Below are 11,687 nucleotides of genomic sequence, written 5' to 3'. Positions count from 1 at the left end.
AATATTAGCCTAAGAAATCCAATGCTTTGATTTAATGCTTTAATTTAGTTATTATGATCTGCATTTGAAAAATTACTCAAACATCAAAGAATAAAAAATTATTTACACATTTTGAATGTCTATCTGTCATCAGAAAAAAAAGTACTTGAAATAACTGCTTAGCCAGGAAAGTAGAAATAACAGTTTGCTTTAATATCAGTACATTTCCTTTTATTTAAACAGGATAAGCCAGCCTGTATCAATATTGCTGTCCATGGAGACATTGTCAGTTAACTGACTTCATATAAATATTGAAGACATGAGAATAAAACTTCAGGTCAGTAGCTGTTTGCTGTGTACAGCTTCGTTTGTCATTTGTCTGGTATATACACTGATGATTTTACAGCATAGATGTTCATAACTCATAAAACATATTTTGAAGTGGAAGGAGTAACAATAAGTCTATTTTAAATGTTCTTATGGATGTTAGTGTATTTAACTAAGAGTCCTTGGAGATGGCCTATGAGATCCCGTCATGAGGAACACATTCAGGCCAAAGTAAACGTATGATAGTAAATAAAACTTTACATGATTTATATGCAATTGGAAAGTAACATTTTGTGAGTCTCTCTTTGCTGTCTTGTAAAACAATGAAAACATGTATTCAGCCTAGAGAGATATAGAATAAATAAATAGATAAAGAATAAATATAGATGGAGAGTGCCTGGTTTAACTAAAACTTTGTTCCTTTCGGGTATTTCAATCTACTTTGGTACAGTTGTAGTCAATAAATTGCATCATCGTTTAATGGAGTTATTCACCATCTTATGTAGAATTTAAGACAAGGATACAAATTCAAATGGTTCCTTTGGTTTATCACAGTTGTCTCAGGCACAGCATCATTCTCACTGTAACCGACACTGGGAATACAGTCTTTGAGTTCTTAACGATCCATAGACACCAAGCTCATGCGTATGGATCTGATAGATGTGGAGTCCCCGAGAGCTAACAAACTCCCTAATAAACTTTCAGAAACCAGAATATATCATTGAATGAACCAAACCCAGCTTTAGTTGCTCTCAGGCAGAGTGCTGCCTTTAAACAGTGGCGCACCAACGGCATCTGGCCGTTAAACGGTGTGGCGTCAGAGGCAGCTGAGTGGCAGCTTCTGTTGACACCGGAAGTGCCTCTACGAGCTGCCACGATTTGAGTTAGCTCTCACTTTACGCTCCCGCGCCGCTGTTTGTTAGCGTGCTGGTCTCCTGCTGCTGTTATCACTAAAAGCCCGTTGGGCTCTGGTACGTATGTTTACTCAGGTTCTCTTGCGCCTTAATTGTGTCTTGACTTTTCGGTGTTAAACTGTAACCAGCTCAGTTTTAGTTGTGTGGGTTAGCTAGCTGTTGTTACATCTCGGCAGCTAACGTCAGCGAAGACAACACAATAACGTGAATATACACACATCTGTCACTTCTCAAGCTACCTGACGTTACTGCCACGGTATGCTGATGAACCTCATGGAGGACTACGACAAGTTCGTGCAGCGTCTCTCCCATCTGAGGAGAAGTGAGGAGGAATACAGCAAACCTTCACCTGCACCATCTCTCATCCGTGTCTATGGACGACCCATCCTCCCTCCTCTGGTATGAGCTCTGCTTCTGGAATAAAACCATCAGGACTGAGGGTTTTATACTTAAATATCCAGACGAACTAAAACTGTAGCAGTGTGCCATCACTGATCATGCACTGCCATCGTGTCACACATCACTGTAGCTTGTCTGATGTCAGGTCAGCAGTGTTCATGGATTGTAAATTTAATATGTTTGGATGGGTTGGACAAAACAAGCCATTTGAATAAGTCGTCCAGGTCTCTTGAAATTTGTTAAATACAATTATTACACTTTCTGCACATTTTGTTTTGAGTTAATCAGACAGGCTCATTGAGTCTCTGTTTTAAGAGACACCTGAGAACAGGAGACATTCAACCATAGGGAAATGTAAGATTGCAGTTATAGGTAAGATTACAGCTCATTGCATTTGAAAGGTCTGTAATACCTGTCTCCTGTTCTGCCAACATTAATGTGATTGAGGGGATATATAAGGTGATGTAGGTACTGGATGTGCGCTAAGAAGTGAGGTTTGTACGTTTCAACAGTAGAGCTCTGTAAATGGACAACTTGAGATAACCATTTCTTCTTGACTGTAAGGATGTCCATTAGGTAGAGTGATAAAGAGAAAAATGACGAGTACAAAGTTAGTTATTTGTTGTAATAAAACATAATGAACATAGATCCACAGAGTTTCACTGATAGTTTTCGTAGACCAAACAATTAATAACTCCTGAAAGTAATCCTTAGTTGCAGCCTGTGTGTGTAATATTCATAACATCCCATGTCTTCTTCCTGATGATTATAGCTCTCAGAAAAGCAGAGAGTGGTGATGCAGAGACACAGAGATACAGCACAGAAAGCTACTGGCCAAAGGAAGCTGAAGGAGGATCCAAGAATGTCCTATGTGCAAAATCTTCTAAACCATCTTCAGGTAAGTGCTGTCATGGCTTTTCAGCTTCCCCCCTTTGCAATCCCAAAATGTGCTTATATTCTATGTGTTGTGTTCTCATGTCTGCAGTTGGTTTGAATGAGTAAAATAATCATAAGTCATTATTTTCTTTTTCATTTCCCTTATTAATTGCAGCTGAGGACAATACCAACACTGGAGGAGTTGCTTCGGGAGTCAGAGATTGACATTAAATCTTCAAATTCCCAGAACACCAGTGGTGGATCAGTGTCACAGAGCAATTTTTTCAATGAAACAACAAAGGATAGTCCGTTGCTCTCGCCACCCCTTGTAAAGAAAGGAGAGGATGGGCTTTCTCCTCCTCCGTTGGCATCAACAATATCTAGTGCCTTTCTCATTTCCAACGTGACACCTCAGGAAAGTTACAATGAAGGTTGCCTTGCTGACCAACATGACAGCCAACAGGGACCACAGCCAAGTTCTCCTAATGGTGCGATTCAAGAGTCAGTATCCTCAGGTTACGCGACCTATGTGGAAAACTCTGTCTTTGTGTCTGGAATAATTGATAGAGGGAGCGGAAGCTGTGGCTTTGGCTCCTCAGAGGGAACCTATAGTATGGATGACTTTTTCCTTCGAAGCACCTCGAACACAATCACCAAAATGCCAAAAATTATTATCCACCCTCCCATAGATGGAGAGGAACTGGAGATCAGTGGACTGGATTTATCCCTTTGTAATAACTCCATAGCAGAACAAGACATTTGTTGCAGCTCATTCCAGGAGGATTCAGCCACATGTGACAATTTAACAGCAGAAGAATTTGAGAGCAGTCACCTGGAGAGCACAGAGAATGGAGATAACGTTCAGTCAACTGGAAGGCATGACCTTGACAGAGATCACACTTTGGACCGAAGTGAGGACCCAGTTTATTTTTTAGAAAACAGTGTTTTTTCAGATAATCCAGAATTATCTGACGCATTAAGCACTCCTTGCAACCTATCAACACAACTACATACCAAGCATGAACCAACAGAAAAAGAACAAGCAGACACTAACGTAGCTGAAGCAACACCATCTGAGAACCCTCATCATATGAGCCTCCAGGCCTTGCTGAAGAGATCTCAAGAGTATCGTGAGCAACAGCGGATGCTTAGGAACCAATCCAAAAACACTAAAGTTCAGAAGAGGAATCAAGAGCCTAAAACAAGGCCAGAGGAGCAGAGCCTCTCTGATAAGGAGAATGATGGGTCCCCCTGTAAGGTGACTGTGACTCCAGAGGAGAAGAAGACTAGAATGATTGAGAGTGAGTTCACTGGGAAAATAACGGATGTCAAATCTGAAAGCAAACATTCGACAGGAGTTACTATCAGAAATGGAGAGCCCGTTGACGGGGCAGAGACCACAAAGGGGGAAGTTGTGTTCAATTCTTTCTTGCAAGAAGACCAGAGTGTTGAACATGAAACAAACCTGGGACATCAAAACAGCCACACAACAGTTCCCTCAACTGTGAATGTGATGGTTCCAGGTGCTCTAAGCTCAGATCACATGGACTGGCTTGAGTCAAACCTTTCCAGTAAGAATTTACCTGTCTCAAATTTGGAGAACCACAGCCAGACTAAGAGCTGCACGGAAAGTGAGCTCAAAAGTGTCAAGCATTCTGAGCAAAGTACAAATGAGCAACATGTGCAGCTATGTCAAAATGATCATGACTCTTTTCCAGACATGCTGGGAGGTGCTGATTTTGCATTGCATGGCCGCAGTAGAAGGCCCCCGCCACCAGTTAAATGTATCCTGTCTGCTGCACAACAGATGCTTATTCCTGATGTCTTCAGAAACCTTCCATCAGAAATCGTGGTTCAATGTAATGCGTCAGTGCTTTCGGATACCAGTAACCATCCAGTGGACAGGAGGAATGAGATGGCAATGGAAGGTCATGACACTTCTCTGTCACGTTCTCTCAACAAGTCATATGATGTGGAAACGCCATCTGGCCTGTGGCTCCTCAACAAGTCAGGATCTGACTCCGGCTCAAAAAGTTGTCCCGTTCAAGGGAAACACCTGACCCCAGAGAGCAGGGATGTAGGTCAGGGCGGGGTATCCAAGGTCAAACGCAGACTGCTCATGCACACAGCAGAAGAGACCAAGGGAAGGAGTCCTGATACCAACGGAAGAGGTGTAGTCAGTGTGGTCAGACCTAGCTCCAGTATTCCCACAGGTAAGATTTTTATTTTGTTTTTTTTGTTTTTTTGTGGGGGGGGTGTGCACATGTTGTGATTTTACTCTACAAATAAAATTGAGTTAAATCTAATCTGCATAACGACCAGGCACACCAGTTTTTAAAGGGTCAGGATAACTGTAAAGCCTGATTAGTTTCCAATTCTTGCAAAGTGCATGCTTTTGATTTATGTCATATAGAAAAACATGTATAAACATAGGACAAATACCTGATCAGACAAATTTTACCCACATATGCAGGACTGCGAGCGTGCCCTCTACGACACCTGGCTAAACCCTTCAGTATTTGTCAGGATTTTATCTTGTCAACAGCTCATCTTGATATCTGACGATACATTTCCGTACTTCCTGGTTTTAGCTGCTGTGCTGCGAAACAAAGGCCATGGAAGTCAGAAGAATCAAGAGCAGTTGAAAGAGGTCCATGCTTCTCAGATCAGAGCCCTGCGAGATAACCACAAAAGACAACAGGAACAACTACTACAGGTGGGCCAGCAAAATGGAGACACTGAGGTTATTAAAATGAGAGATAGGAAACTATGGCTGGGCAATTAACCGATAATGTATCGAAACCGACATTTATAACCTCTAACTGACTAAATTTTGCCCATGTCAGGTAATTTGGTTAATACTTTACCAAATTTGCATTCACAAATTTTATAATCAGAAGTTATTAAGACCTGAGCAGTCCCGAAGTTTACTTTCTGGTTGTTTGATTCGCTCTCAAGTTTCGGAGGCATGTATTTAAACATATTGAAAAGCAGCCCAACATTTTGCACGCATGCAGTTCATCCGTCACACACAACACAAGATGAGACACATGATGCACACAGTCAGGACAAATCTGACCAGAACATTCTGGCGTCATCGATTAATAACTAAATAATGTGATCGTCAGTTTGTGTAAAGTGCGACAGGAACGAGGAGACACATGCAGGAGTGTGTCCCACATGCCAAGTGATCCGCACCATTGGTGTTAAAATAATCGTTCATTAATTGTTGTTGAGGTAAAAGTTAAAATAATTGTGATATTGATTCAATGTCATATTGCCCAGCCCTATATGAAACTAAACAAAAACAAGTCTACTGTTGCAGGTTTTAAATGACAGGACAACTGTGATCGTAACGCGTTTAGGCTTTGTCGCAAACTAATCTTGTACATTTTAGTTCATGTACTGTAGCTAATAGGATACAGGAAATGGAATTTAAAGAGAGGGATTTTAATGACAACACACATGAAGAAAATGAGAGAAAATCTGAAAATATTAGTGTCTGAAACACCTTAACTACCAAGCATTTTTAAAAAGCTCTATAACTCTAAATATGATTCAAAAGCATTGATATTTCCAACATCCCATGGTCTGCCTCTTGCATTTGATTGCATCACATATTGCTGCTGTACGTGATGCACTATGTAGTTCCTGTACAGCTGCCATAAATCACTCTACCAGAGATTTTGACTCCCTACAAAGTCACCTCAGAGAAATTATGAATTAATGTCCGGCCCGGTGTGTCCATCGTTTTTTAAAAGGAGAATAGACTGAGAGCTTCTGACCAAATCACTCAGCTGTGATGCAACATTGACCCGTTCTTTAGAAACTAGAGGCAGACATTTGAAAGGCTCTGGCACTGTTCCACATATGAACACACATATATACAAACACACACACATCTAAATATATACACATGTATATATCTACCTGTTACAGTGCTTTTGAAACGCGGGGTCGTGGGCAGACTACAGACATCTCCTCACTGCTAGAGACCCTCAGACTCTCCCCAGAAAAACACAGGGTTTCTACTATAAATGTTTCATTACATCCCTTAAGAGGGGAGCTGGTGTGGTCGTCTGTTTCTCTCGCTGTCTGTGCGTGCGTGCGTGCGTGCTTGCGTGCACTTCAAGGACGCCTGCTGTTCTCTGGCAACCAGTTCCTGTTTCTTCCGCTTGTGTCTGTATTTGTTCTTGGCCGGTGTCCTTGCCCTATTAATCACAGTCTCTGTTTAATTTATGTATCCTTAACAACAATATAATTAACATAAGCTGTTTAATAAAGAGGCTGTATTTGACTCCCCTCTATCCTTCCATCGCTTGTGATGTGATGAGAGTGCAAGCTGGCTGGACTCTCTGGTAGAAGGAGGAGGGGAGCGAGGGAGTTGACACAGAAAAGGAAAGGATAATTTGTTTAATTCATGAGCGTCTGTGGTTAAGTGCCAGATCGTCCCGCCGAGTGCCACCACTAATGGTCCCTTATCCTTTTTTTTTTTTCTCTCCCCTCTTATCCCTCTTTTTCTTTTGTCTCATACCTCCTCCAACATCATTTTTACTCTCTGGCTGTATTAATTTCCCTCCATCTCTCCTGTCTCATCATCCCCAACATCCCTGTCCTCCTCCTCTGCTCCCTCTCTTATTTCATCCCTCCTGCCTCTGTGCCCCATCTCTCCCCCTCTGTCTCTCTCTCTCCACCCTCAATTAATTTCTTCCTCCTGCTTCATTTGCTGTCTTTCCAATTCAATATTTTCCAACCTTGTCGACTCCCAAATGCACACATGCATGCCTGCGCGCACTAATGCATTTCACCTCTTATTCCCTCCCTCCATCCTTACATACCTGTCTCTCTCTCCTTGTCTGTCTCTCTCTCAGAAGGCGTTAGCAGCGCGTTACCATCTCCTCCAGAGGGTGTCCTCTCCCTGGTCCGTGTCAACCTCACGTCTCAGGGACACGATGACCTTTTCTACTCTCTATCAGGTATTACTATCACATTTGTTCAAGAGTATCAGTGATGCGAAAAGCTTGTCCTGCTTATCCCTGTTACCACATGATTTTTATTCATCCCCAGTTAGCAGACACACTCAGGTGGAACAAATAGTCCCTCCTCGATGTCTTATTCCTCATAAGTAACCTCTGTCATTTGTTATTACTCTATGATCTACCTCCACATTTGTTATACAAACATGTTGCTTTAATGCAACAGCTCAAGAGTCAACAAGTGAGTGACAGCACATCGGCTGCTTATTATTCCTCTTATTATTCCCTATTATGATGAGGAGATGTGAGTCCACTCAAATTGATGCACTAAACAGATGCCAACCAAAAGACCTTGAGAATCTTCATGGGAAATTAATTGGTTGTCATTGATGGAATTAGCATTCTCCTCTGTCTTCCCCACTGGTCCTCATTATTTCACCCTTCTCATCACCCGCTCTCCCATCTTCCTCCTCTTGCTTAGCCTTCCAGCTCACTGCCAGAGCGCTACCGCCATCTGCTGTCAGCGGCTGTAAAAGGTTTTCTGACACGCAGGCTGATGAGGACGGAGAGAGTGGCAGAGCTGGTGCGCACCATCAGGGTAAGTAGAGACGGCAGTGTCAAGTCTGTCACCAGCAACACTCTTATTCTGTTACTATTGTAAAATTAACAAATACTTTGTTGTGTGTGTGTGTGTCCAGGACACGCAGCAGTTCCTGCTTTCCCTCCAGCTGCAGGGAACCAATGGAGGAGAGATGTTTGGCAGAGAGGACCTCTTACTGCAGAATAGAGTTACTCTGCAGGTATGAAGTCAAACATGGTTTAAACAATCTGTTAACCTCACTTCAATTTTCTTCTAAACTGACAACAGGGCAATCACTCCCTTCACTCATAGTCATCACAACTGTGATCCTTTTCATACCTGGCATTATCATACATGAGTTGATCTGATTACATGTGAACAGCTCTAGTGAACACACCCAAGACACATTAAATATGCATCAGGATCTGATCTCAGAATCAAAACTCATTCGGAGCTGGTCTGGGATTCTTGTGGCCACATTCTTTAAGCAGACTAAATGGGGAAGCATCCTAGGCCAAATTGAAGGATCAACTACTCAACTGACTACACTTCTTTCTTTTTGAGAGCAGGGAAGTGAGATCTGATCACAAGTGGTCACTCAAGACAAATGCAGAGTTGCATGCTAATGCCAGGTGTAAATTGATGAACACACAAACAGGGGTGATGTCCAGGTATGAATCACAGGTGTGTGCTTATGTGGATTGAGTCTGTAATTATTTGCTTCCTCAGCTGAGCGCTGCACGTTTTGAGGTCAACAACATATTCTTCAGCCTGTCAGCCAGAGAGAGGATGCAGCTCATCAGCTGGGACAGACACCTGACCAGAGAGAGAGAGTTTAGACAACAGGTAACCTTCTCAGAACATCTGGACAAGAGTCTGTAGGTGTGAGAGTGAATGGTTGTTTGTTTGTGACCCATCCAGGGTGTACCCAGCTTCTTGCCCAATGTCAGCTGGGATTGGCTCCAGCCTTAGTTGCAATCCTCAAAGGATGAGTGGTGCAGATGACGGGTGGACAGGCTGATAAAATGATACACATTGGTGTGGGTGGTTGACAGTGATAGATTACAAATAATGACAATAAGTACCCTTGTTAATCATAAGTTAGAAAGTGGCTGCAATGGAAAGGTTAGGACTGACTAACTTTCGAATGACACATAACCTGGTGATCATGCACCACTGAGCCAAAACTAAACACTACATAGAAATATCACTATTTAATCACAGCTGTTCAAAATACCATTATGTTTTTAGCACTGTCCAGACCTTTGGAGCTCCAGCATTAACGCTGCTTCATGATTATTCTGGTGGATAATGAGAACATTGTTTTATTTTTCCTAGTGCAGTGCTTACATTGATAATCTAATTTCTTAAAGTAGTAGTATCGATTGTGTGCTGTTTCCTGCCTATTAATACATATTACAAATGTTGTGAGTGTTACGATATTATACCTTTTGGGAGTGCAAAGACTGATGTGTTCTCTACATGGATGTGTATGATTGTGTGTATTTGCTATTTTAGAGTGGAGGCGCTGTCCAACCTAGACAAAAGGGTTGTCTGTCAACTGTTACACAAAAAGCACTGGAGAGGAAGAGAGGAGTGATCACGTGAGTCTTCATGTTCTGTTTCAAGTTACTTTTTTCTCACAGTGGTGCATACCTTTAAAAGGACACATATAGACACAGTTATCACCAGTACAGTCACAATGTAGGAATCTCAGTTCAGATAACTTGAAGCTCAACTCCGATGTCACTATGTTGGCTACTGCACTTTATTAAAAGTGCGCTCATATATCTTCATTACAAATAAAGATGTTCCGAGACCATCATCGGGAATGCTGCCGACACTGTTTAAAATGCCTGGTCAGGAATCGACGAGCATGATAATCTACTTACTGATCCTATACCAAGTCTCGAACAAGTATATTAGATTCACCCCAGATAAAACTGCTATTTGCTTCTCCAAAACAGCAAGTGGCTGTACTGCCACTGGCAAGTACTGTTTTTGGAGAGGTGAAGAATTGATTTCCGATAGTGTAGCGTCAACCATAGCTAACTAAAATGTCAGTAGTTTGGCAATATTTCACACAGAAAAGTCACAAGTAAAATAGCGACATGGACCGAATGCGAGACTTCAGTTTCGAGGTGTGGCACTAGTGTTATTAATTACAACTCAAGTAAGAGGCCATACAACAATAATAGCAGAAATCACTTCCATGCAGGCTTAGTAGCATACAGCTGTTAAAATACGTTATATAAGTAGTTTTTTCAGTAGCACTGGTATTGGGTTGGTTCTCTCGGTAAACACAAAGTCCAGAGGTGTGTATTAGGAATGGAAAAATCGTATCGGAATATCTCTAATTACAAATTCCACATTCCAAAACATGATGGACTCAACCCAACATATTATAATGTCATAGTGAGCTAAAATAGCCCTTTTTTTTTTTTTTTTTCGTGGGCAATAGCTTTGTCTGTGGCTCAAACCTGCTTTCTCTTCCCTCCAGCACCCAGAAGAAGGCAACGGAAACGTACAGGAAAGTTGTGAACGTGAAGAAGACTGGACACAGGAATGGACACAAGACTGGATTCTCTGCTGAGAAGCCACAGGAAGCCAAACGAGGACATTTCAGAGCAAATCCTCTGAGGGTCCCCAAGAACTCTTACTCCACTAGACCCCGATGACACTGTCCTAATTGGCCCCAGTGAGGACTCCTAATAAGGCCTCTAGCGATCACATGAATATTGTAGAACGAATCTTCTGAGAATTTCCAAATCCCAAATTAACACAAAGCGATGCCTGTTGCTGACCAATGTGTTTTTCTATTTCATATCTAAAGTGCCAGAGAATGTGTTTCTCCCCTTCTCCACCAGAGTATATGATATTGTACTGACTAGAGTTGCACTCAGAGTAGTTCCTCATCGATTGGATGCTCTGATGTGGGGATAAAATATCACTGCACTCTTAACCGGTCCTTTTACCAACTTCAGTGTGCGCACATTGAAGACGCTAGTGGGGGAAATGTTTCATTAACAGAAAGACTTTTAAAGCACTGCACCTAAAAGATGATGCACAAAGGAAATGCAAAGGTTTAATGAATAAAGTTCATGATGGCTTCATTCTAGAAAGACTGGCTCAGCATCTCAGAGTTATAAGGTAGATTTTGGATGGTAGGAAAGCAGAAAACATTGTGTGTGACCGTGCCCAGGACATTTTATTATCCAGTTCCTTTGTGTGTGTATGTGCCTTGTTAATAACCACAAAGAAGAGACTGTCTCCAGGTGTATTAGCACATGCTGAGCTCATTTAGTGCGATGTTTACTATATTTGTATCCTCACACATCGTCCAGTTGTTACTACCTAGCTCCAGATGTTAGTTAAGATCAAGTATTGCCTTTAATATTTGTATATTGACATCAGCCAAAATAAACCTTATTGTTATTTATTTTGGACCTGTTTTATATGCTCGTTTATATTTATTTGTGTGCCGTTGACAATAAATATTTCTTAACTTTTTAATTTTGCTGTGAAGTTTGTGAAAGCTGAGACTTGATTTAAAGGTATATTGTGTTTAAAGGTACAGTGTGTAGAATTATTTATGTTGCAGCTGGAAAAGAACCTGTGGTAGACTTAAATTGTCAT

General features: G+C 41.6%; 1 protein-coding gene across 2 annotated transcripts; it reads left to right on the top strand.

Moving 5' to 3' along the window:
• Nucleotides 1-1,066: 1,066 nt before the first annotated feature.
• On the top strand, nucleotides 1,067-11,564 carry cp110 (centriolar coiled-coil protein 110). 2 transcript variants are annotated; one of them, XM_020084478.2, is made up of 11 exons: nucleotides 1,067-1,277; nucleotides 1,456-1,619; nucleotides 2,392-2,517; nucleotides 2,671-4,708; nucleotides 5,087-5,211; nucleotides 7,367-7,471; nucleotides 7,953-8,069; nucleotides 8,170-8,271; nucleotides 8,781-8,897; nucleotides 9,570-9,655; nucleotides 10,552-11,564. In XM_020084478.2, the coding sequence occupies exons 2-11, from the start codon at nucleotides 1,479-1,481 to the stop codon at nucleotides 10,727-10,729; spliced, it is 3,135 nt and encodes a 1,044-aa protein (XP_019940037.2). In that variant the 5' UTR covers nucleotides 1,067-1,277; nucleotides 1,456-1,478; the 3' UTR covers nucleotides 10,730-11,564. The 2 variants fall into 2 exon arrangements, with proteins under 2 accessions (XP_019940037.2, XP_019940038.2); XM_020084479.2 differs by having other exon boundaries at nucleotides 1,138-1,277; nucleotides 7,370-7,471.
• The last annotated feature ends 123 nt before the right edge of the window (nucleotides 11,565-11,687 follow it).

This window comes from Paralichthys olivaceus, chromosome 8 (genome assembly GCF_024713975.1).
Source record: "Paralichthys olivaceus isolate ysfri-2021 chromosome 8, ASM2471397v2, whole genome shotgun sequence".
Lineage (NCBI taxonomy): Eukaryota > Metazoa > Chordata > Actinopteri > Pleuronectiformes > Paralichthyidae > Paralichthys > Paralichthys olivaceus.
This window is presented reverse-complemented; position numbering and strand designations above follow the sequence as displayed.

Excerpts from the sequence above, each read along its gene's own strand:
- cp110 (XM_020084478.2), top strand. The coding sequence starts at position 1,479 with ATGCTGATGAACCTCATGGAGGACTACGACAAGTTCGTGCAGCGTCTC. Across the intron at positions 5,212-7,366 it reads AACAGGAACAACTACTACAG|AAGGCGTTAGCAGCGCGTTA; the intron begins GTGGGCCAGCAA and ends TCTCTCTCTCAG. Across the intron at positions 8,898-9,569 it reads AGAGAGAGTTTAGACAACAG|AGTGGAGGCGCTGTCCAACC; the intron begins GTAACCTTCTCA and ends TTGCTATTTTAG.